Source organism: Colletotrichum lupini, chromosome 8 (genome assembly GCF_023278565.1).
Source record: "Colletotrichum lupini chromosome 8, complete sequence".
NCBI classification, from domain to species: domain Eukaryota; kingdom Fungi; phylum Ascomycota; class Sordariomycetes; order Glomerellales; family Glomerellaceae; genus Colletotrichum; species Colletotrichum lupini.
The window spans coordinates 2,337,989-2,357,043 of NC_064681.1; the positions used below are offsets into that span (position 1 = coordinate 2,337,989).

General features: G+C 56.3%; 6 protein-coding genes and 1 non-coding gene across 7 annotated transcripts; 4 read left to right on the plus strand and 3 right to left on the minus strand.

The window, feature by feature from the left end:
* Nucleotides 1-1,880: 1,880 nt before the first annotated feature.
* CLUP02_15190 (3-dehydroquinate synthase) lies at nucleotides 1,881-3,534 on the plus strand (the record flags this gene model as incomplete). The annotated part of the gene is made up of 4 exons (XM_049294114.1): nucleotides 1,881-2,213; nucleotides 2,267-2,313; nucleotides 2,368-2,808; nucleotides 2,868-3,534. 4 exons carry the CDS (start codon nucleotides 1,881-1,883, stop codon nucleotides 3,532-3,534), a joined length of 1,488 nt encoding a protein of 495 aa, XP_049151260.1.
* Nucleotides 3,535-3,670: 136 nt separating this feature from the next.
* Nucleotides 3,671-4,679, plus strand: CLUP02_15191 (uncharacterized protein; the record flags this gene model as incomplete). Its single annotated transcript, XM_049294115.1, has 6 exons — nucleotides 3,671-3,826; nucleotides 3,955-4,025; nucleotides 4,088-4,223; nucleotides 4,303-4,401; nucleotides 4,428-4,470; nucleotides 4,552-4,679. 6 exons carry the CDS (start codon nucleotides 3,671-3,673, stop codon nucleotides 4,677-4,679), a joined length of 633 nt encoding a protein of 210 aa, XP_049151261.1.
* On the plus strand, nucleotides 4,005-4,069 carry CLUP02_tRNA268. The gene has a single exon. It is a non-coding gene; the product is annotated as a tRNA-Lys (tRNA).
* Nucleotides 4,680-4,783: 104 nt separating the features above from the next.
* On the minus strand, nucleotides 4,784-7,589 carry CLUP02_15192 (NOL1/NOP2/sun family protein; the record flags this gene model as incomplete). The annotated part of the gene is made up of 3 exons (XM_049294116.1): nucleotides 4,784-7,193; nucleotides 7,270-7,502; nucleotides 7,572-7,589. The coding sequence occupies 3 exons, from the start codon at nucleotides 7,587-7,589 to the stop codon at nucleotides 4,784-4,786; spliced, it is 2,661 nt and encodes an 886-aa protein (XP_049151262.1).
* A 245-nt stretch (nucleotides 7,590-7,834) lies between these two features.
* Nucleotides 7,835-9,955, plus strand: CLUP02_15193 (class II Aldolase and Adducin domain-containing protein; the record flags this gene model as incomplete). Its single annotated transcript, XM_049294117.1, has 9 exons — nucleotides 7,835-7,918; nucleotides 8,015-8,105; nucleotides 8,162-8,252; nucleotides 8,312-8,366; nucleotides 8,438-8,526; nucleotides 8,594-8,802; nucleotides 8,902-9,164; nucleotides 9,244-9,382; nucleotides 9,456-9,955. 9 exons carry the CDS (start codon nucleotides 7,835-7,837, stop codon nucleotides 9,953-9,955), a joined length of 1,521 nt encoding a protein of 506 aa, XP_049151263.1.
* A 1,594-nt stretch (nucleotides 9,956-11,549) lies between these two features.
* Nucleotides 11,550-16,570, minus strand: CLUP02_15194 (ABC transporter; the record flags this gene model as incomplete). Its single annotated transcript, XM_049294118.1, has 3 exons — nucleotides 11,550-12,527; nucleotides 12,604-16,201; nucleotides 16,485-16,570. 3 exons carry the CDS (start codon nucleotides 16,568-16,570, stop codon nucleotides 11,550-11,552), a joined length of 4,662 nt encoding a protein of 1,553 aa, XP_049151264.1.
* A 1,871-nt stretch (nucleotides 16,571-18,441) lies between these two features.
* Nucleotides 18,442-18,764, minus strand: CLUP02_15195 (uncharacterized protein; the record flags this gene model as incomplete). Its single annotated transcript, XM_049294119.1, has 3 exons — nucleotides 18,442-18,484; nucleotides 18,551-18,564; nucleotides 18,669-18,764. The coding sequence occupies 3 exons, from the start codon at nucleotides 18,762-18,764 to the stop codon at nucleotides 18,442-18,444; spliced, it is 153 nt and encodes a 50-aa protein (XP_049151265.1).
* Nucleotides 18,765-19,055: the final 291 nt, after the last annotated feature.

Sequence of the window (19,055 nt, forward strand, 5' to 3'; positions counted from 1 at the left end):
GAGAGAGACACATGAATCTGATCATGGCGGGGTATATGGCCGGACCTTGCCATCCCGCGAGATCGTGATTCGCATCTCCCGCAATATGTTGAGGGAGAATGCGGTGGGTACCTTTTGCTGGAAGTGGAAGAAGTGGTACGCGGTACGTGTAGTAGACAGATACAAAGGTACCTGATCAGTACAAGAGTACGGGAGTACGGGAGTACAAAATCATGTGCTTTCGCGACGATTGCGGGTAGTGGCACGCGGAGAGGGGCAGTTGGCTGGGCACGGTAAGTCATGACGCGCATACCACCTCATCAACCGCGTCGACGATGTAATTGAGTTTTGCTTTCGAGCTTTCTCAACTCCACAGCAACTGCAGTCTTTTCTCAGCTCATGCCAGCTTTTCTCGGCCGACTGCGGGGTGTTCCCAAACGTCTTAACTGCCTTTGGTCTTTTTCTCAATCAAGGTGCGTCAAGCCAACGGTAGCACGAAGCCAGGGGGAGGGGGGCGAGGCGAAGGGACGCCGCTGATCCAACTCTAGCATGCGACTCGATGCTTTCATCCGATCCGAGGCTCCCACGCTTGACAGCATTTGAACAAACCCGATGAACCAGAAATGCAAACTGCATCCATGTCCGTAACGCAGGCTCTTCTTCCCCCAGCCAACGAGAAGCTGTCGACGTCCCGATGCGGCTCGCCGGAGGGTTGTCTCCCCCTGGTCTGTCCTCGCCCCCTCTTCCCCACGTGCGAGATCTAGATCTCCCGACTCGTGTCGATCATCTCCTGGGCGTAAAAGGCAAGCAGCACTTTGGGGCCTGGGCTTGTCTCTGAGGGCAAGCGTAGCTAGCCTGCTGTAGCTACGCTTGGCTCCGCGTTCCTACCGCAAAATTATCGAATGTCGATGACGGAATCGACTTTTCAGACTGAAACATGGGATTTCTCTAGCTCTCGTTCTGTTTGCCGTTTTTGCTTGACAGGCGGCAAATAGGGAACATCGGAAGTTGCTCCGAGTACAGCACGCCATCTTCCCGCCCCGCGGACCGCATTGGTTTGTGACACAATAACCAAGCAGAGAGCCTGTGGCATGCGGAACTAACGCCAGAACGGACGCCAGGCCTCGCTTCTAGACGTCTCCGGGGCCAGAAGCTGTAAGCCCCATTGGCAAATGTCATGAACATCATGACACTCTTTCTGCACATTGCCGTCACGCAGCAACCGTAATACGAGAGAAACGAAGAGATCTGATATGAGAAAAAACCGCGCACCAAACGAGGACGATCCCGTAAAAGCTTGTCCGTACTAGCAACTCGCTTGTGCCACCAGAGTTTGACGGCAGCATCGAGTCGAATGTACTTGTCACCGTTTCTCCTCTCTTGTCAACTACCGCGTTGCGCCAGCTGCTTCTACCCAAAGGTAAAGCAGCGTAGCTCCAAGCTTAGGCGCCCGGGACAAGCCGGGGTCTCACCTTTTGACTCCGACCCTTGCTGGTCGTCTCCGGACGACTTGCTTTCGTCTGCCTTGGGATTGTGTAACTTGATTCTCTTTTGAGGAGTCGGTCAAGCTGGAGTGGGCCTAGATGAGCGTTGGAGGCGCAAGCGATGATGTCGACAATTCGTCGACAATTCTCCGGGATTTGACATTCGCCGAAAGAGTAATGACTACTGGAACCAGAAGTATCTCATACGGCTGCGGTCTTGTATCGTAGTTCGAGCTATGGGGAGCTTAATTCATTCAAAAGCCTGATGTTGGAAGCACCTCTCTGGCAGATTCCTTTCATCACCTCTCTCATCTCATTCAACAACTCTCAACGTCTTTCATCTTGACAATCGCGCTCTCCTCTCTCCCATTGCGCAATACCTAGACCGAATCAATTTCTATTACTTCCCTTGACAAGATGGCATCAGACATGAAGGCGACGGTGGAGCCCACCAAGAAGGGTTTCTCCGTCTGCGGTTACGAGAAGATCGAGTACGACTTTGAGCTCCTCGATGGCGTTTTCAACAAACAGAACAGTCAGCTGGCCGACTGTTACTCGCGCTGGAAGCGATGCTTGGCTGTCATGGACCTCAACATCTTCAACATCTACGGCAAGGAGATGAAGGAGTACTTTGATCACTACAACATTGAGCTCAAGATTCACAAGACCATGATTGGTGAGAAGGCCAAGTCCATGGAGACGTTGCTGAGCATCGTCGACTCCATGACTGAATTTGGTGTCTACCGCAAGGTAAGTATCTTGTCTTGATTCGAGCCATCGAAATTATCTAACACCAATTGAAGGAGCCTGTTCTTGTTGTCGGAGGTGGTCTGGTCACAGATGTTGCAGGGTACGTTTCCCTATAGAAGTTCCCTTGACTTGCTTGGCTTCTGACACAACCCAGCTTCGCATGCGCCGCTTACCGCCGCAACACGCCATTCATCCGCATTCCCACGACAGTCATTGGCCTGATCGATGCGTCTGTGTCTATCAAGGTCGCTGTCAACTACGGCAATTACAAGAACCGTCTGGGCGCGTACCACGCACCAACCCACACATTCCTCGACTTCACTTTCTTGCGAACTCTTCCCACCGCACAGATCCGCAATGGTTTCGCCGAGCTGATCAAGATCTCTACTTGCGCCCATCTAGAGACTTTCGACCTGCTTGATCGTTTCTGTGAGGAACTGATCAAGACCGGTTTCGGTCGCACTGATGGAGCTAGCAAGGAGGTCAGGGATGCGGCTGACAGGATCAACCGCAATGGTATTCACGAGATGTTGAAGCTAGAGACCCCCAACCTGCACGAGATCATGCTTGATCGTGTTATCGCATACGGCCACACGTAAGTCAACTTTCCACCCTGCATACGCCACAAGCGTCCTAGAAGCTTACCCCGCGCAGTTGGTCACCCCTCCACGAGCTCTCCCCCGATGTGCCTCTGCGCCACGGCCACGCCATCTCTATTGACATGGCCTACTCCGCAACTCTGGCCCACGTTCTCGGAAAGCTCTCCTCGGATGAGCACCGCCGCCTGCTGAACCTCTTCTCCCGCGCCGGTCTATCCATGGACCACCCTCTCTTCGACGAGGACATGCTCGAGAAGGCTACCTCTGCCATCCTCAAGACCCGTGACGGCAAGCTCCGTGCCGCCGTTCCCTCACCTCTGGGCAACTGCGAGTTCCTCAACGATATCTCCCACGAGGACATGTGTGCTGCCCTCAAGGTGCACAAGGACTTAATGAAGGAGTACCCCCGCCAGGGTGCTGGACTTGAGGCCTACGTCGACGCCAGCGACACTGGCTACACGATCAACGGCTCTTCCGTGGAGGATGAGTCCCGCAAGTACACGAACGGTGTCGAGCAGACTGTCACCCGCGACGATACTATCTCGTCCAACGGCTCTTCGACACCCGAGTACGGCTTGTCAAATGGCAAGAACTTGGATCAGGACAAGGCTACGTATGCCGCTGCCGGCTTCGAGCCTGAGATCCTGAAGAAGCTCAACGCTGAGGAGATGAAGAGCTCCAGCACACATGGCAAGGTCCACGTTGATGAGGAGTGTTGCTAGAGCAGGCATACCGAAAAGTTTTCCTTTGTAAAGCGGCGAAACGAGTATCGTTAGGATAATTGCATCAACTTAGGGGTTATTAAAAACTCGAGCATAGCTCTTGAGGGAACTTAAGATAGATTCACTTTCAATCACAATGTTGGGCACAAGTGCGCGCGCAAGTCTCCCAAGACGATATCGACTCATTATAGTCACTATCATTCTCCACACGAAGCACTTCAGAACATCCTTTTCAACCACCTCGGATATCCACGTGCTTCTTCTATTACGTCAAGATCATCTCCCTACCATAGTTCGTCTCCAACCCATCATACCTTAATTCCTCTCCTCCTCCGCCTCCGCCCAAAAAGAAAGATCCAATCCTCTAACCCACAACCACGACATCCACCACTTCGTCCCCCTTTTCGACCCGCATCATAGGCCCTCCCATCCTCGCATCTCGTCACCAACCAGAAACACAAAGCCTGCCCGGCTAGCTCAATCGGTAGAGCGTGAGACTCTTAATCTCAAGGTTGTGGGTTCGACCCGTAAGTTACAGCTCACTCATCATCAGGAGATGGTTCAGTATTGGAACATCGTCACTAACTCATCACCAGCCACGTCGGGCTCAATTCCCGTCCGCGATTGAAGCGCACTCACCTTTTTTGGAGATTCCTTTCCAAGGAACGGGTTTCTTGTTTTTTGTTCAAGTTTGAAGTAGATTCGTGCGTATGGGCGGCTCCTCGAGCGAGGTTGACTTTGACCGTCGGAGGAATCGTGATTAGAAAGTTGACAGTGGCATGCCGAGCTTGCAAAGAGAACTGGGTGGCATCAGCCTCCAAAAATGAGCGACAAATGAATGGTGTCACCGTTGGAGTCCATGATTTGGTCTGTCTCTCTGTTTATTCTTCTAGACTGTGCAAATGCAAAACGCCCATCTCGACGAAATTTTTTCATGTACTCATACATTTTTTCTCATCTGCTTCTCCATCTTCCCATCCTGACTGACCCCCTATGTATCGCTACCCTTGATTCCAGGTATCGTGATACTCCAGACGCTGGCGAGGATATCTACGGGAAGGGCTCAATCGTCATCGCCATCGTCGACAAGCCATCCTCCCTCCGCCGCAGCGCGCATGACCAAATCCGCGCTCTTCTGCGCGTAATCCGCCATGCCCCGGCGCTTGGCTCTCGCACGCTTCGCCGCACGCTTGCCCTTTCTTCCCGGCCGGGCGTCCAGGTCCAACTCGCTCGGATTCGAGTCCGCCTTCTAAGCCTCCTCGGTGGTGGGAGCAGGTGCGGCAGCGGCGGCATCCTCGGTCTCCGCAACAACAGCAGGCACAGACGCAGGCTCGAGATCCATCTCCTCGGGCGTGGGGGCGTCCTCAATGTCAATGAGTTCCTTGTCCGCGACATGGGCGTCCTCCGCCGCCTTCTTCCTGGCAGCCTCGTCAATCGCCCTCTGCTTCTGCAGGCTGTTGTTGATGAGCGGGGTGGTGTCGTCAAAGATGCGGAGCAGCATGGCCGTCCGGTCCTCCTTGGGCAGCATGAGGTTGAGCGAGTGGATGCTCTTCCACAGCGGGAGCGCCATGCGCTCGCTGAACGCCGGGTCGGAGCCGTCGGGCTCGACGCGGAGCACGCAGCAGCCCATGCCGATGTCGCGCACGCGCTCGCCAATCTCGCCCATCTGCTCCCACTCGCCGTCGGCGATGCGGGGAAACATCTCAATCAGCAGACGGCGCAGCGTCTCCTTCTTGGTCAGGCGGACGACGCGCTGCTCGCCGACGTAGCCCTGGAGGATGGGCATGCCCTCGGACTGGATGCGCCAGCGGCAGATCTCGGCCGAGGGGGCGTCCTGCTTCATAAACATCTTTACCCCGCCGTGGATGACCTTGATGCCGCGGCCCTCGTTCTCCGTGAGGATGTCGCGTGCCAGCGCCGAGGTGTAGTAGACGGCCTTGGCGGGCTCGCCCGTGGCGTTGCGGACCATGTAGCGGTCGTCGGGGAAGCGCGACGAGATGTGGTAAAAGTCGCGAATGTTCTTGATGACCTCGTGCTTGGGATCCAGGTACTTGAACGGCTCCTCGACACGGCCGTGGATGTTGCGGTTCGAGTTCTTGGGCTTCTCTTGTGTTGTCGTCTCGAGCTTGGCCTTCTTGGTCTCTTGGGTCTCGCCGTCAGCCGTCTCGTCTTCTCTCGGTCGCTTAACACCGTTCGTAGCATCCTGCTCCGCCTCCTCGGCCTTTTCCTCACTTTTTACTTCTTCGGTGGCCTCAGTGGTGGTCTCAGGGGCCGTCTCCGGAACCGTCTCGGGGACTGCCTCGACCGCCTCTTCGGTCTTCACGGCGTCGTCAACCTCCATGTTCGCCTCGGTGTTCTCGGTCTCAGTCGCGGGCGTGGCTTCGGCAGGTGTGGCGGCCGCAGTCGCTCCGTTTGACTTGGTGGACTCGTCGCCCTGCTTCTGATCCTCGGGGCGGATCTTGACCTCGGCCTTCTTCTGCAGAACGGTGATGAAGAAGCCTCCAGTGTCCTGCTGGTGAGCGTAGACACGCATGCAGCGCTCGAGAGGCAGGTCGGCGCAGACGCTGCCCTCCAACGGCGGGAACATGGTCTCGACGAGTCTTCCGGGAGCGACGCCCTCGGTGCTGTTCTTGGTCCACTCATCGACCTCGGCCTGAGAGCTCCACAGCCTGCCAGACTTGTCCATGATCTGCCACTTCTTCATGCCGGGGGCGCGAACGAGACCCTGCAGCTCGTTGCTGCAGTCGACGATCTCGACCTTATCCGGGCCACCAGCGCGATCGATGGCGGCCGCGACGACGGACTCGTTCTCGACGGGGTTCATACTGCAGGTGGAGTAGACGACACGGCCTCCGACCTTGAGCATGGCGAGCGCGCGCAGCAGGATTCTGACCTGGGTGACGTGAAGACCCAGCGCACTGCCAGGCTGCCAGTCCTTCCACAGATTCATGTTCTTCCTCAAGGTACCGTCACCCGAGCACGGCACATCGGCGAGGATTCGGTCGAACTTGAGGTATCGAGGCTTCGTCGGGGTCTCGGGGTTCGCGGGGAGCCTGATCGCGGGGTACTGGGTGGCGTCGTGGTTGGTAACGAGCAGGTTAGGGGATCCGAGACGCTTGAGCTGGTGGACAAGCATGTGGCCGCGCTTGTAGTCGGAGTCGTTGGCGATGAGGAGGCCGGTGGTGCGGCCAGAATCCGAGGGGTCGGCCGAGAGATCAGCCTGGCGCTCCTCCTCTGTCTCGTCGCCGAGGTCGAGGCCATCCTCCTTGGCAAAGGCGCGCAGAACCTTTCTGACTCTCGCCTCTTCGCCCTGGTGAATCATCTCGAGAAGCTGACCGGCCTTGCTGCCGGGCGCGGCGCACATGTCCAGCACGGTCATGCCGGGGCGGACGTCCATCAAGAGGGGAGGAATCATGCTGACGACCTCCTGTCTGCTGATGTTGCCGACGGTCGTCTCGGAGACGAGGAACTTCTGGAAAGCGGCAAAGGGGGGGTATTTGCGAATAATGTTCTTCGGGGTGGTCATCCACCAAGCGAGCTCGTTGGGGTACCACGCCAAGGGCTTGGGGGGCTCGACGGTGCGTCCATCGGCGTGCTGGATGTTCTGGATCTCGGGCATGTATCGGGTTTGCAGCAGCTTCTTCACGGCCAAGGCGTGGCTGGGTTTCGGGTCAGTATGAGGTCGCGCGAGACTAGGAAACGTGTCTGTCCTCTGCCAAGTGACTGATGCCTTACCCTTTGGAGCCGCAGAAACGGAAGCTGTTGGGTAGATCTCTGCGCAGGGCATCCCAGAAGGGGCCTTGCTCCTCCTCGGAGAGACCAAAGATGGTATTGTAGTAGCGCTGGAGTCTCTCGTTCTCCTTCTTGACGGCAGGGTAGTTCTGCCACGACTCGCTGCGAGGCTGGCGACCGCGGTCACCGCCGCCCTCGGCGTTGCCGCCGCCGCGGGACTTGCCCTTCTTGCCTCCCTGATGGAATTGTTGTCAGCACGCGAACAGGCAGTAGGAGTCAATTGAAAAGCGACCGCAAAAACTTACTCTGAACTTGCGACCCATGGTGTGTCGCGGGAGTGGGAAAGAGAAAATTAAGTCAACGTGCGTGGAGGGGTATGGGTTCCGCACGGCGAGTGTTGTTCGAAAGGAAGGGAAATTCAGAGGTAAGAGTCGTCGCAGTCCAATCCTGTCAGCGTTGGTGGGTAGTGTCGCGCGGTGTGAAATTTTGCCGTCACCAGAAAAAGAGCAACGGAGAAAAAAAAAAAAAAAAAAAAAAAAAGTTGGAGGTTCGGGTGGAATGCGCCAACATGCGGCCAGCCCCTCGATTGGAGATGATTGGCCTATCAGAGGATAGCTATGGGGAGCATCTAATCACCCCGCATCGTACCCCTGTACCCTCAGGGTCCGCCCCGGCCCCCCGCCCGGCATGTATCCGCTGAAGCCCGCTGGAGCCCGCTGAGAAGTGTCCCGCACTCATCACCTCTCAGTGTGCATACGAGTCTTTCAAGATACAAGTAAGCACCAAAGGTACTCAACCTTCATCTCATCATCCTCCCATCTTCGGCGTCTGTTACGGCGGTAGATGCGATCGGGATTTTGACCATATCGGCTGCGGTCCATGTAAACTCAAGTAGCTCACCTCTGCGGAATGAGGCCGCAGGCACGGCGCCCATTACTCTACTTCTGGAAGCCCAAGCTTCCTGTAGGTCTGCACCTCATAGATGCGTGACATCCGCAGGGCGTGACAGCAAAACGTAAACTGTACGCTTGCCATCGCTTTCAAGAGCCTCCGATCACCGTCGCGGAGCTCATTCCGCTTCTCCCTCACTAAACAACCAAGTAATCCTCTCCGTTGTATTAATATCTCGACTGCTATTGGATACCTGAGCTGAATGGTGGTGGGCACCGAGGCACGCATCGTCAGGGATGGGGGGCCCCAAAACGCCAGAGCGGCACAATGGACGTATAATGCGGGGTTTGCCTCGGGACCCGAGTACCGGTAGTCGGCGGAGAGCGTGGCCAACTCTTAGCAATTCCAGGCTTGATTTCCGTCTTGATGACTGCAGATTGCTGTCTCATTCTGTTAGTGACGTGGAAGTTGATCCCCCATACCCATACCTGCCGGGGTTGGGGTATCGGCAACCGAAGCTTGAGCTATCCCGCATTAAAGTCTATATGCGACCCTTTCGGATGGACATTCGCGTGGCGAGGAAATACTCATCTCTCACACTTCATCTCACTCATATAAAGCTCAAACCCACGTCCGCAATTGCCGGTACTACTCTCTATTCATACTGAAACAACATACACATACATATGTTCTGTGAAGCGATCCCTCATTGAGAGAAGAAAACCATGGCACCATCAACCTCAGTCAGCCAGATCCCCCACGCGGACGCCTCCGCCGTCAATCACACAAACGGCAACGGCGTCCTGCCCAGCTCTACCATTGCGCCTGAAAAGAAGCCCGGGCAAGACAAGTCAAAGACCCTGGAGACCAAGGGCTTCCCCCGCCCGCAAAAGTTTGACGATCCGTACCAGCAGCGCCAGCACCTTAAGGAGCGTCTGGCCCTAGGCTTCCGCATCTTTGCAAAGAACGGCTTCGACGCCGGCGTCGCTGGCCACATCACAGTCAGAGTATGTATTCTTCCGTCTTGGAAACGATCAACATATTCTCGAACCAGCTTCGTGAATCTAAAACTAACGACGTCAAAAGGACCCCGTTGAGCCGCAAACATTCTGGCTAAACCCATTTGGCGTCCCCTGGCCACTACTCAAAGCGTCAGACCTCATCCGCGTAGATGAGAATGGCGAAGTGGTCGAGGGTGGCCCCGTCAGGCTCTTGAATACCGCCGGTTCGTCCCCTCAGAACGGACCAACTTTATCAGTTGCCTCTCGACGAATCTAGCTGACAATGTAAACTCGTAGCATACATGATTCACCACGCGGTCCATGAAGCCCGCCCCGAAATAAACTGCGTAGCCCACTCCCACTCCCTCTACGGCCAAGCCTTCTCCGCCCTCGGCCGCAACCTCGACATCACCACCCAGGACACCTGCGCCTTCTACAACGACGTCGTCCTCTACAACTCCTTCGGCGGCATCGTCCTCGGCAAAGAGGAAGGCCTGCGCATCGCCGCCGCCCTGGGCAACAAGAAGGCCGCCATCCTGCAGAACCACGGCCTCATCACCTGCGGCAAGAGCGTCGAGAGCTGCGTCTACTGGTTCCTCAGCCTCGAGCGGTGCTGTCACCAGCAGCTTTTGGCTGATGCCGCTGCGGGAGGGAGGGGCCACGAAACGGTCAAGATCGATCAGGAAGATGCTGAGTTTACATACAAGTCCATCGGATCCGAGGTGGCAGGGTGGTTTTCGGGGAAGCCTACTTTTGATATGATGGAGCATGAGTCTGGTGTTGCTTATAAGATGTGAGAGTGGTGGAGGTGGTGGGATTAATGATGTATGGAAATGCCAGGCAGAATGAACAGCTTTGTTATTGATTATCGCTGACGGAATTTGAGAATCTTAGCGACATGTAAGGTTTACCTGTAGCCATCGGTAGCTACCTATACAAAAGGGAGCCCATACCATGTTGAATCGTGCCTCTTCAGGACTGGGTGGGGATGTAGCCTGAACGGTCTTTTGTCTGGACCATTATATATTCCAGATTTGGTGGCTAGCCCAAGGTACGGTACATAGGACTGAACTCCACAGCCTTCGCATCAAAGAGAGATCCAGCGGTCCGCCCGTCCTGACGTGCCTCTTCACGTATTCGTTATGTACTACGCTCGGCTTAAGGAATGACGGGACGGGAGCAAGGGTGTCTAGAATGACTCCGGCTTAACAGATATGTTGACTGCGATGGTGCAAGAACAAGGGTGTTTAACATGACTCTTGCTTAACACATATGTTGACTGCGATAATCTTGCTACGCTCTCCAAATTCGAGACAAAGGCTAATGACGCACCAAGCTCTGGGATTCGTGTCTGGGGCGTACTTCAAGTCACTGGTCATTCTTTCAAACCGAATAATTCTCAACGTATCGGACATGGACGACAAGGGGCCAGTCTTGAAGGAAACCATGACAATTTACGAGAGACTACCACATCTACGTACCTAGAAAGCCTCAGTTTCGTCATCAAGGGTGTTCAGGCTATCGGCTAAAATGTCATAGATCGATGTGGTCTCTCCTGTTCTAGGAACTGTGTCAACGTCCCAGCTCAGAAGGTTCGTCTTGCACTGTGAGGATGTACAGAACCAGTCCATTCCATCTGTCTGCATCGTTTCAAGCTTCCACCGGGTTCGGGAGGATTGTTGTAATGCCGTCTACAAGAGTTTCTGGTTTAGTTGCGACTTCTTGCACCGCTCTAGCCACGACAAAGGATGAGATATTCATTCTTTTGTGTCACTGCCTGGCTTGATGAGTGTCGAAAGGGTCTAAGCTGCATCTTCGGAAATCATCCAGTGATATAGCTTAAATTGGTTCCCCATTCTTTGTTAGTTTTAAATTTATCCTAACTATCCGTTATACAAAATATTGGGTATTTGTAGAGGAGAACGGGAACGGAAGTCATATGTAACTACTCTTGGTTGATACTGTGTAGGAAAATCTGGCTGCTCGCCTATAATTTGCCTCACATCAAACCAAACAGACAGGAACGGAACCTAGCACGGTCTCTTCACAACTTACAAGCTCGAGTACAGTCTTACTCCCTGGACTCAAGCCCCTAGGCACAAGCTAACCACGCTATTTGTGTCGGAGGTTCAAGTATGTAGGTGATCACACGAATCATTCAATGTTTCCGATCTATATTGAGCTCACTCTCCGACTGCAGATTCGAAACACAAGTAACGGCTTCTTTCTATGTGTATGTGTACAGGATCTCCATACAGATGCCAAAAGTACACGCAGCCCGGGCACAATCTATAACGTGCTGTTCTAATGCATCATATCCAACTCCCTGACTGGCTTCTCCAACCGCCTTACCCATACTGAGATGCAGGAACAACCTCGGCCCCTTTTCACTTATTTTCCACCCTCAAAAAGCTCCTCCAAATCCTTCCTCTCACCACTATGATGAACCATGTCATAAAACACGCCTCTCGCTTTATACAACTCAACCGGTCGACCCGCCTCAACGACCCGTCCAGCCCCCATGACGACGACCGTATCATAATCCGCAATCGTCCGCAGGCGGTGGGCAATCGTGACCAACGTACGGTCGTCACCGCCACCATCTCCGTTAACCTCCCTCCGCAGCACAGCCTGAATGCCCCTATCCGTCTCATAGTCCATGCTTGCCGTCGCCTCATCCAGCAACATCAACCTGCTGCCCCGCACCAGCGCACGACACAGCGAGAGAACCTGGCGCTGCCCATGGGAGAAGTTCTCACCCTTGGCGTTCACAACCGTCGACAGCGCCAACTTGGAAGAGTCACCGTCACGCGCGACCACCGCCGCCGCGTCGTCGTCCGCGTCGGTATCCACGTCCGAAGAAGGCTGGTACTGGAACGAAGCGATCCCTTGACACGACTCGAGCGCCCTCTCGAGCACGGGCTCGGCGATCTTGCCCGTCGGGTCGAGGTTCGTCCTCAGCGTGCCGTTGAAGAGCACGGCCTCCTGCGGGATGATCGTCAACGCCTCGCGGAGCCGGCGGCGCGGGATCTTGGTGATGTCGACGCCGTCGTAGAGGATCTGGCCCGACACGATGTGCGTGAAGCGCAGGAGCGAGAGGACGAGGGTGGATTTGCCGCTGCCCGTGCGGCCGACGATGGCGACGCGCTCGCCGGCGCGGAATTTGAGGTTGACGTCTGTGAGGATGTTGGGACCGTCTTGATCGTAGCGGATGGTGACGTTGCGGAACTCGATTTCGCCTGTTGTTGGCCAGGTTTTGGGGATGACGTGGGTTGGGGTGTCGGTGTATTCGACTTGGCCTTCTTCCGGGTAGGATTCGTCGTCCTTTTCTTCGGTGTCGAGGCCGGCGTATTCCTTGATACGTACGAACTGTTCTCTGATGTTAGCCACCGTAACTCCAGAATCACAAAGAAAGGAGCGGGAAAAGGGGATGCGCGCAACTTACACTTTGCAGCTCTACCTCGAGGTCGTTCATGCTACGGACGAGACCCAGGATCGTCTGACTCAAACCGGTGGCATTGTGCAGCGAGAAACCCACAAGACCGGCGCCCACAAGGCCGGCCTTGGACACGGCAATGATGCCCGCGCTCAAGCCGACCAAGGCCGTGATGACATCGACGCGCATCGCGACCCACCGATTGCAGTTGAAGTGCGCCTCCGCCGCCCGAGACCAGACGCGGAGCTTGTCCGCGAGGTTATCGCCAAAAGTATCCGGCATCCCGGCCCGCGCACGAATAATAGGCAGACCCGCGAGCGTATCCGCAAACTGCGAAAAGATGGGCGACTGCGAGCTCGCGACGAGACGCTTGATAGTGACGGCCGTGCGGGTGTAGATCTCGCCGACGACGAGGCCGCACGTGGACGCGACGGCGGCGGGCACGATGAAAATCGGCATGATGGAGCTGATGGCGAAGATGCGGATGACGAGCGCCAGCGAGCTCTCGAGGAAGGCGCGGAGCTGCGGGCTGACGCTGAGGTCGAGCGAGGACATGTCGCTCGAGAAGCGGTTGATGATGCGGCCGACGGGCGTCTGCTTGTACCAGCTCAGGGAGACGCGCATGACGGCGCGGATGAAGTCGTTGTGCAGCTTGCGGGCGGCGTGCCAGGCGCCGTTCTCGAAGACGAGGAAGACGGCGGCGTAGAGAACCGACTCGGTGACGGTGACGGCGGCGTAGACGCCCAGGTAGAAGGCGATGTCGACGGCCGTCTGCCTGTCGTAGGCGTCTACCCAGACCGAGAGCCAGAGGGTGCCGCCCATGACGGAGAGCTGGGAGAGGAGCATCAGGAACATGCAGAATACTGCGTACCCTGGGCCGCCAAAGTAGGTCATGTACTTGAAGACTTTGTTTCTAGTTGTCAGCTTTGAAGCTTTGAAGGTCTTCAGGGGGTTGCACTTACACATTAAACGAGCGCTCTTCCCGCTAGCCTTCATCTCCTGAGCAACCACATCCTTCGTTCCCTTATCGACGGCGACCTTTCTGGCATCGTTGAGCGGATCCGTCTGCGTCTCGACTTCGGTATCCGAGTTGTCGGAGACCTCAGTGCTGCTCTCGCCTTCAATATCCTTGGCGACAGCGACCGGGTGCCTGACGACACCAATATTCTGCTCAACGTGCTTGACGGCACCGTCCTCGAGAGTCAGGGCAACGTCAGCCTGAGCCGCAACCCAAGGCTGCTGCGCCACCAAGACCACGGTACGCCCTTTCAACAAATCGGAGCAGAAGCACCGCTCCCAAAGCGAGGCCGCCGTCTTGGCGTCGAGCGCCGAAAAGATGTCGTCGAGAAGCAGCAGGGGCGCCTTGGAGTACAGCGCCCTAGCCAGCGCGACGCGCGCCTTCTGGCCGCCCGAGAGGGACGCGCCGTTCTCCCCGACGACGGTCTGGTCGCCGGCGTCCAGCTCCCGCAGATCGACGGGGAGACAGCAGGCATTGACGACGGCGTCGTAGCGGACCGGCTCGGGGGGGCTGTTGAAGAGGATGTTCTCCTTGATGGTGTCGTTTTGCAGCCACGACGTCTGCGACGCGAAGGCGACGTCCTTGGGCCGCGTAATGACACCGCCCTCCTTGACCGTCTCGCCCAGGATCGCGAGCAGGAGCGTCGTCTTGCCGCTGCCGCTGACGCCCGAGACGACGTTGAGCCCGCCCTGGGCGAAGTCGATGGAGAGGTCCTTGAGCTGGAACGAGGCCGTCTTGTTGCGGCGGAAGGTGGCGTCCCGGATGCGGAGGGGTCCCTCGGGGTACTCGTCGAGCGGCGTCGTGGTGGCAAAGTACCTGTCGAGGCGGCTGATGGCGATGGCGGCGCCGGTGATCTGGCGCGACATGAAGGCGACCTGGCCGACGTTGCGGCGGATCTGCTTGACGAGGTACGTCGTAGTGAAGGCCGTGGCGGCCGTCATGGGCTGCCCGCAGACGCCGACGTAGAGGGAGAACATTGTAATCATGGAGATGTAGGGCACGAGGGCGCTGATCTGGTTGAGCATGACGAACGACAGCGACACGCGCCAGAGGTCGCGCTGCTCGCTGGCGCGCGCGTCCTCGATGGTCTCGACGACGGCGTCCTCCCACGCAAAGTACTTGACGGCGCGGATGGAGGCGAGGTATTCGGAGACGAGCGAGATGCGGGCGTCCTGCGCGCGCCGAGCTTTCCGCGTCAGCCGGCCCATGAGCCGCGAGATGGTGACGGACACGGGCGCGGCGAGGAGGAGGATCAGCGTGCCCACGAGGGCGGGCCAGCCGAGCATCCTGTAAAGGCCGATGACTGAGAGAATGGTGCCCACGGGCACGCCAGTCCCGGCCATGACGACGTCGCGCGCGCCAAAGATGGCCTGCACGTCAGCCGCCATGAGGTTCGCCAGGCGACCGGCCGACGTCGTAGATCGCCCGGCCTCCTCATCCTTCTTGTTCCTCTTCTTATCCTTGTCCTTGGTATTCTTGTCCCCGGCGCCATCGGGCTTGGGCGCGAAAATGTCCTCCTCGAGCTCCATGGACCCCATGGCTCGGTGGTACAGCTCCTGCGTCAGGGCGGACCGCAGACGGACGACCAGACGGGTCGACGTGAAGACGTACTGCTGGAACAGAACAGAGCGCGACAGCGGGCCGCAGAACATGAGCACCAGCCAGAGCCAAGGCTTGACGGAGGCGCCCTGGGGGTCCGCGAGGTAGCCCAGGAGGTGGTACAGGCCGTAGGGGGCGACGAGCTCCGACGCGTAGGCCGAGGAGATGTAAAAGGCCATGAGGTTGACCTCCTTGCGCAGCAGGTAAAAGAGCGTCCACGTCGTCGTGACACCCCTGGCCCTCGCCTTCTTGATCCGCGCGAGGAGCAGCAGCGGCTCGTCGTACCAGGGCAGCTGGGGCAGGTCCTCAAGGACGACCTCGCCGGTGCGGGCGCCCTTCCACATGACGGGTGTGAGCCACTCGAACGTGAGGTAGTAGTTTGCCCAGCTGCACGTCTCCTCGGGCGCGGGCCCGCGCTTCTCGTAGTCCTCGGGCATGGGCACGTCGTTTTCAAGCGAGGGGGGCACCCATTCCCTGGGCGTGATGACGGAGAGGACTACGGCGGCCGCCAAGCTCGCGAGGCCGGCCTTCGCCGGCGCCGCCGCGAGGGCGCACTCGGACGAGACTTCGATGCAGGGCAGAGCGGAGGAGGCGGCGAAGACGAGGAGCTCGAGACCAAGGGCGAAGTTGACCTGGTGCAGGGCGACGTGCCGCCACTCGAGATCGTTGACGAGCCGTGAGAGGCCTAGGACGAGGGCGTAGGCGGCGACGAGGGCGTTGAGCCAGGGAGTCTGTCCGCGGGCGGCCGCGAGGGCGAGGAAGGCTAGTGCGGAAGCACGAACGAGCTGGGCGAGGAGTTCCCAGGGCCATCTGATGCTGGCGGCGCGGACAGTGGTGGTTGTGGCGGTTTGAGGTGGCGATGAGGGCTTGTTGCGGCGACGGATGAGGCGTGAAGCAGTCCAGAGCGCAGAGATGACGAGGACGAGGGCTTGAGGATACCCTGAGTCGGCGGTTTGGGTCACGTCGTTGATCCAGGGTAGTTCTGCATGGCTATTTGAGGTTCGTCAGTAACGTTCCTTTACAGCGTCTAATCAGATACGTAGGAGCAATGGATGAGAGACTGGCATCCTCCACCACACGCTCTCACGCGCCCTCACAGAAGAAATGTGCAGAAAGCACCTGTTGCCATAGATTCACTAGGTTTTTGAACCAAGCCCGGAGGAATAAGTCCCATAAGACTATCTGGTAGCAGTCTTTGCATCCCATATCTAAACCCGGAACGATTCCCCTTCCCATGGCCATGTAGCGGTCAAGCATTCTGTATAGAACTCACCTCTGCGCAGTCGCCAGCAAAGCCTGGGATCGCAATCGCGCCTCAGCCGCGAGCGCAAAGACTCTCCGAGGTATGAGATCCATCATCGTCAGGGGCAGCGCAGCGAGAGAGGTGTTGTCGACACCACGGCCTCTTCTCCGTTGGCGCTTCTCTCGATGTGGGATACTTGACTACTGCTATGAGCACCGCGTGTCATGAGCGAGAACGACGTTGAAACGAAGGATTGCAATTCGCTGGAGGATTAGTGCCCCTTCTGGGGAGTGAGGCAGTATGCAAGCCAAGACCAAGAAGGTCTACAGAAAAAGAGCGGAGGGGGCAGAAATATATCAAAACATGTCAAGAAGGTATTCAACGTAAGAAGAACGAAAGAGAATCCCGAGACGTTGTACCCGTAAGAAAAGGTCGATAAGATACGGCGAGACAGGGGGATCCCTGGTCTTCTAGGCTGTGCACCAGCTCTGGAGCAAATGGGAAACGGTCAATGAAGGCCTTCCGCTGGGGGGGTACCCCAGCTAGGCAGCCAGAGCCTAGTCGGGATGCGTTCATCCTCATTGCTCAAATGTTCGTTTCGTCCATCCTTCCGGGGTTGTGTGGTTTGTGACGGGGAGGGGCCGATTGCTGAGAATGCGGGAATGATGACTGGACCGCAGGACTGGCAAAGAATGCTAGCAGCTAATAAGACGGGGGGCAGGGTCACCAGTTGCGAAAGCGGCATCCAGAGTGTTGCAATCCAACCCGACATGGGTTTTTGCATGCCGCCCTTGGATTGACACATTTATCAGGTACTGTACTGAATCCCGAAGCCTAGCCCGACTGATCGTCATTGTCAGCTTAATACCCTTCAAAAGGCTCTCTCTCCAGTGCATTGCCTTTTCCCCAGGCTGCACTTTTGCAAGATGCACAAGAATCAAGTTTCCAACAACAGAGCTCTCGGACAACTTTGCCGGTCTCGGGACCGGAAAGTGGGGCCCTAGATTTGACCTCTTCCAAACGTCGGGAGCGGATGCGGAATGGGGTTGCCGGCCGAAGCAGGCAAGCCCAGGCAAGCCATCCCACTGACGCCACTCCCGTCTGTGAGGTCGAATTTAAACCAAAGTCCCAAACTTCAACGTACCAAAGTTCCTTTAGTAGATACGAAGACCAAATTACCTAGGTATCCTAAAGTGGCCTTCCTGATAAGAGCGCTTACGGACTTCAATTCCCCAAAGAGAATTTCGTTCGAGACGTATTCCAAGTTTCATGCCCATGCGGTCCCATGGATAATATTATGGGCGGGCACCCCCCCGTCGCATCCCGCCCATCTAGTTCCCGTCCCGTGTAAGAAAGCTTGGCATTTCAAGGAACCAACCCTTCTCGACTTCACACAGGGAGGATCATGGCCAGATTATCCCACTTGCTTGCAACGAATCGTCTCGGGGCATTGTGATTCACCAGAAAGATTTATAAACGTCACCGACTGCATCGCATGAAGCCTGTCTCTGCTCTGTTTGATATGGCCTTTTTTATCAATTCATCTCGCAAAGTACATAGCAACATAATTAATCATCCTACAATACGCAATCATCAAAATGCAGCCATGGACGTGAAATCACCTCCTCTCCATAGATCCCAACATCAAAACGCAGCAACATAGCGGCTGCCCCATCAAATACACCACCCCCTACACCGTTGGACCCCCCCCCCCCTTCTCGGGGCCTGTCAGCCTGCCCGACACCACCGGCATCTCGTCGCTCAAAACGGCAGGTCCAGGTTTCCCCCCTCACCACACGTCTCATTGGATCATGACCGGCACCTTCAAGAGAAAGCTCATCGACCTTTGAGAGGAGAGAGGGGGAGTCAAGACATGGCAATCATGTCATATGCATCTTTTCTTGTTTTCGCTCACCAATCCTTTTTTTCCCGCGCCGTTTTATCCGTGTGTTTTCCCTTCTCAACCACTATTGCAGGATAAACGAGATTAGGCAGCAGTCGCGATTCTGACCTTGAGTTGTTGTCCGTTCCTACCGGAGCGAGCAACATCTTTCATCAGAACCTAGGAGCCTCTCTCTTTCACTCATGACACAAACTCAAGGTCAAGGAACTAGACGGACACGCAAGGCACTCATACGTAGACAGGGAATCTAATTATACGCTGACAATCTTTACCCCAAAAAGTAATCAAGTTCTTTCAAACATAATACACACTTGAGCCTCCTGGCCGTGGTGATCTGTCTTCGTGATATGTACTTCATGTGCGTTAGAAACGTCTTCAAACGACCCCTCTCCCTTCTCACGCTCCATGGTTCCCAGGCAAGGATGAGAAAGAGATAGGCAGAGAGACCGATGAACAAACGAGCACACTTCAACCACCGAGTATAAAAACGCCCCCAAAGCCAAAGCCTCAACGCACTCCCCATTGGGCTTCTTTATTTCCCACTCCCCAAAAACTTGTTTTGACGACGCCAGGCAATGCAATTAATGAGCGCCTTCCCCACCGTTTCGTCTTTCCTTCCGTTCCATTCTTTCTCTCGTTCGTGTCGAGAATCAAAACATTAAGGGAACCTCGCTGTCCAAAATAAAACATTAAAATGA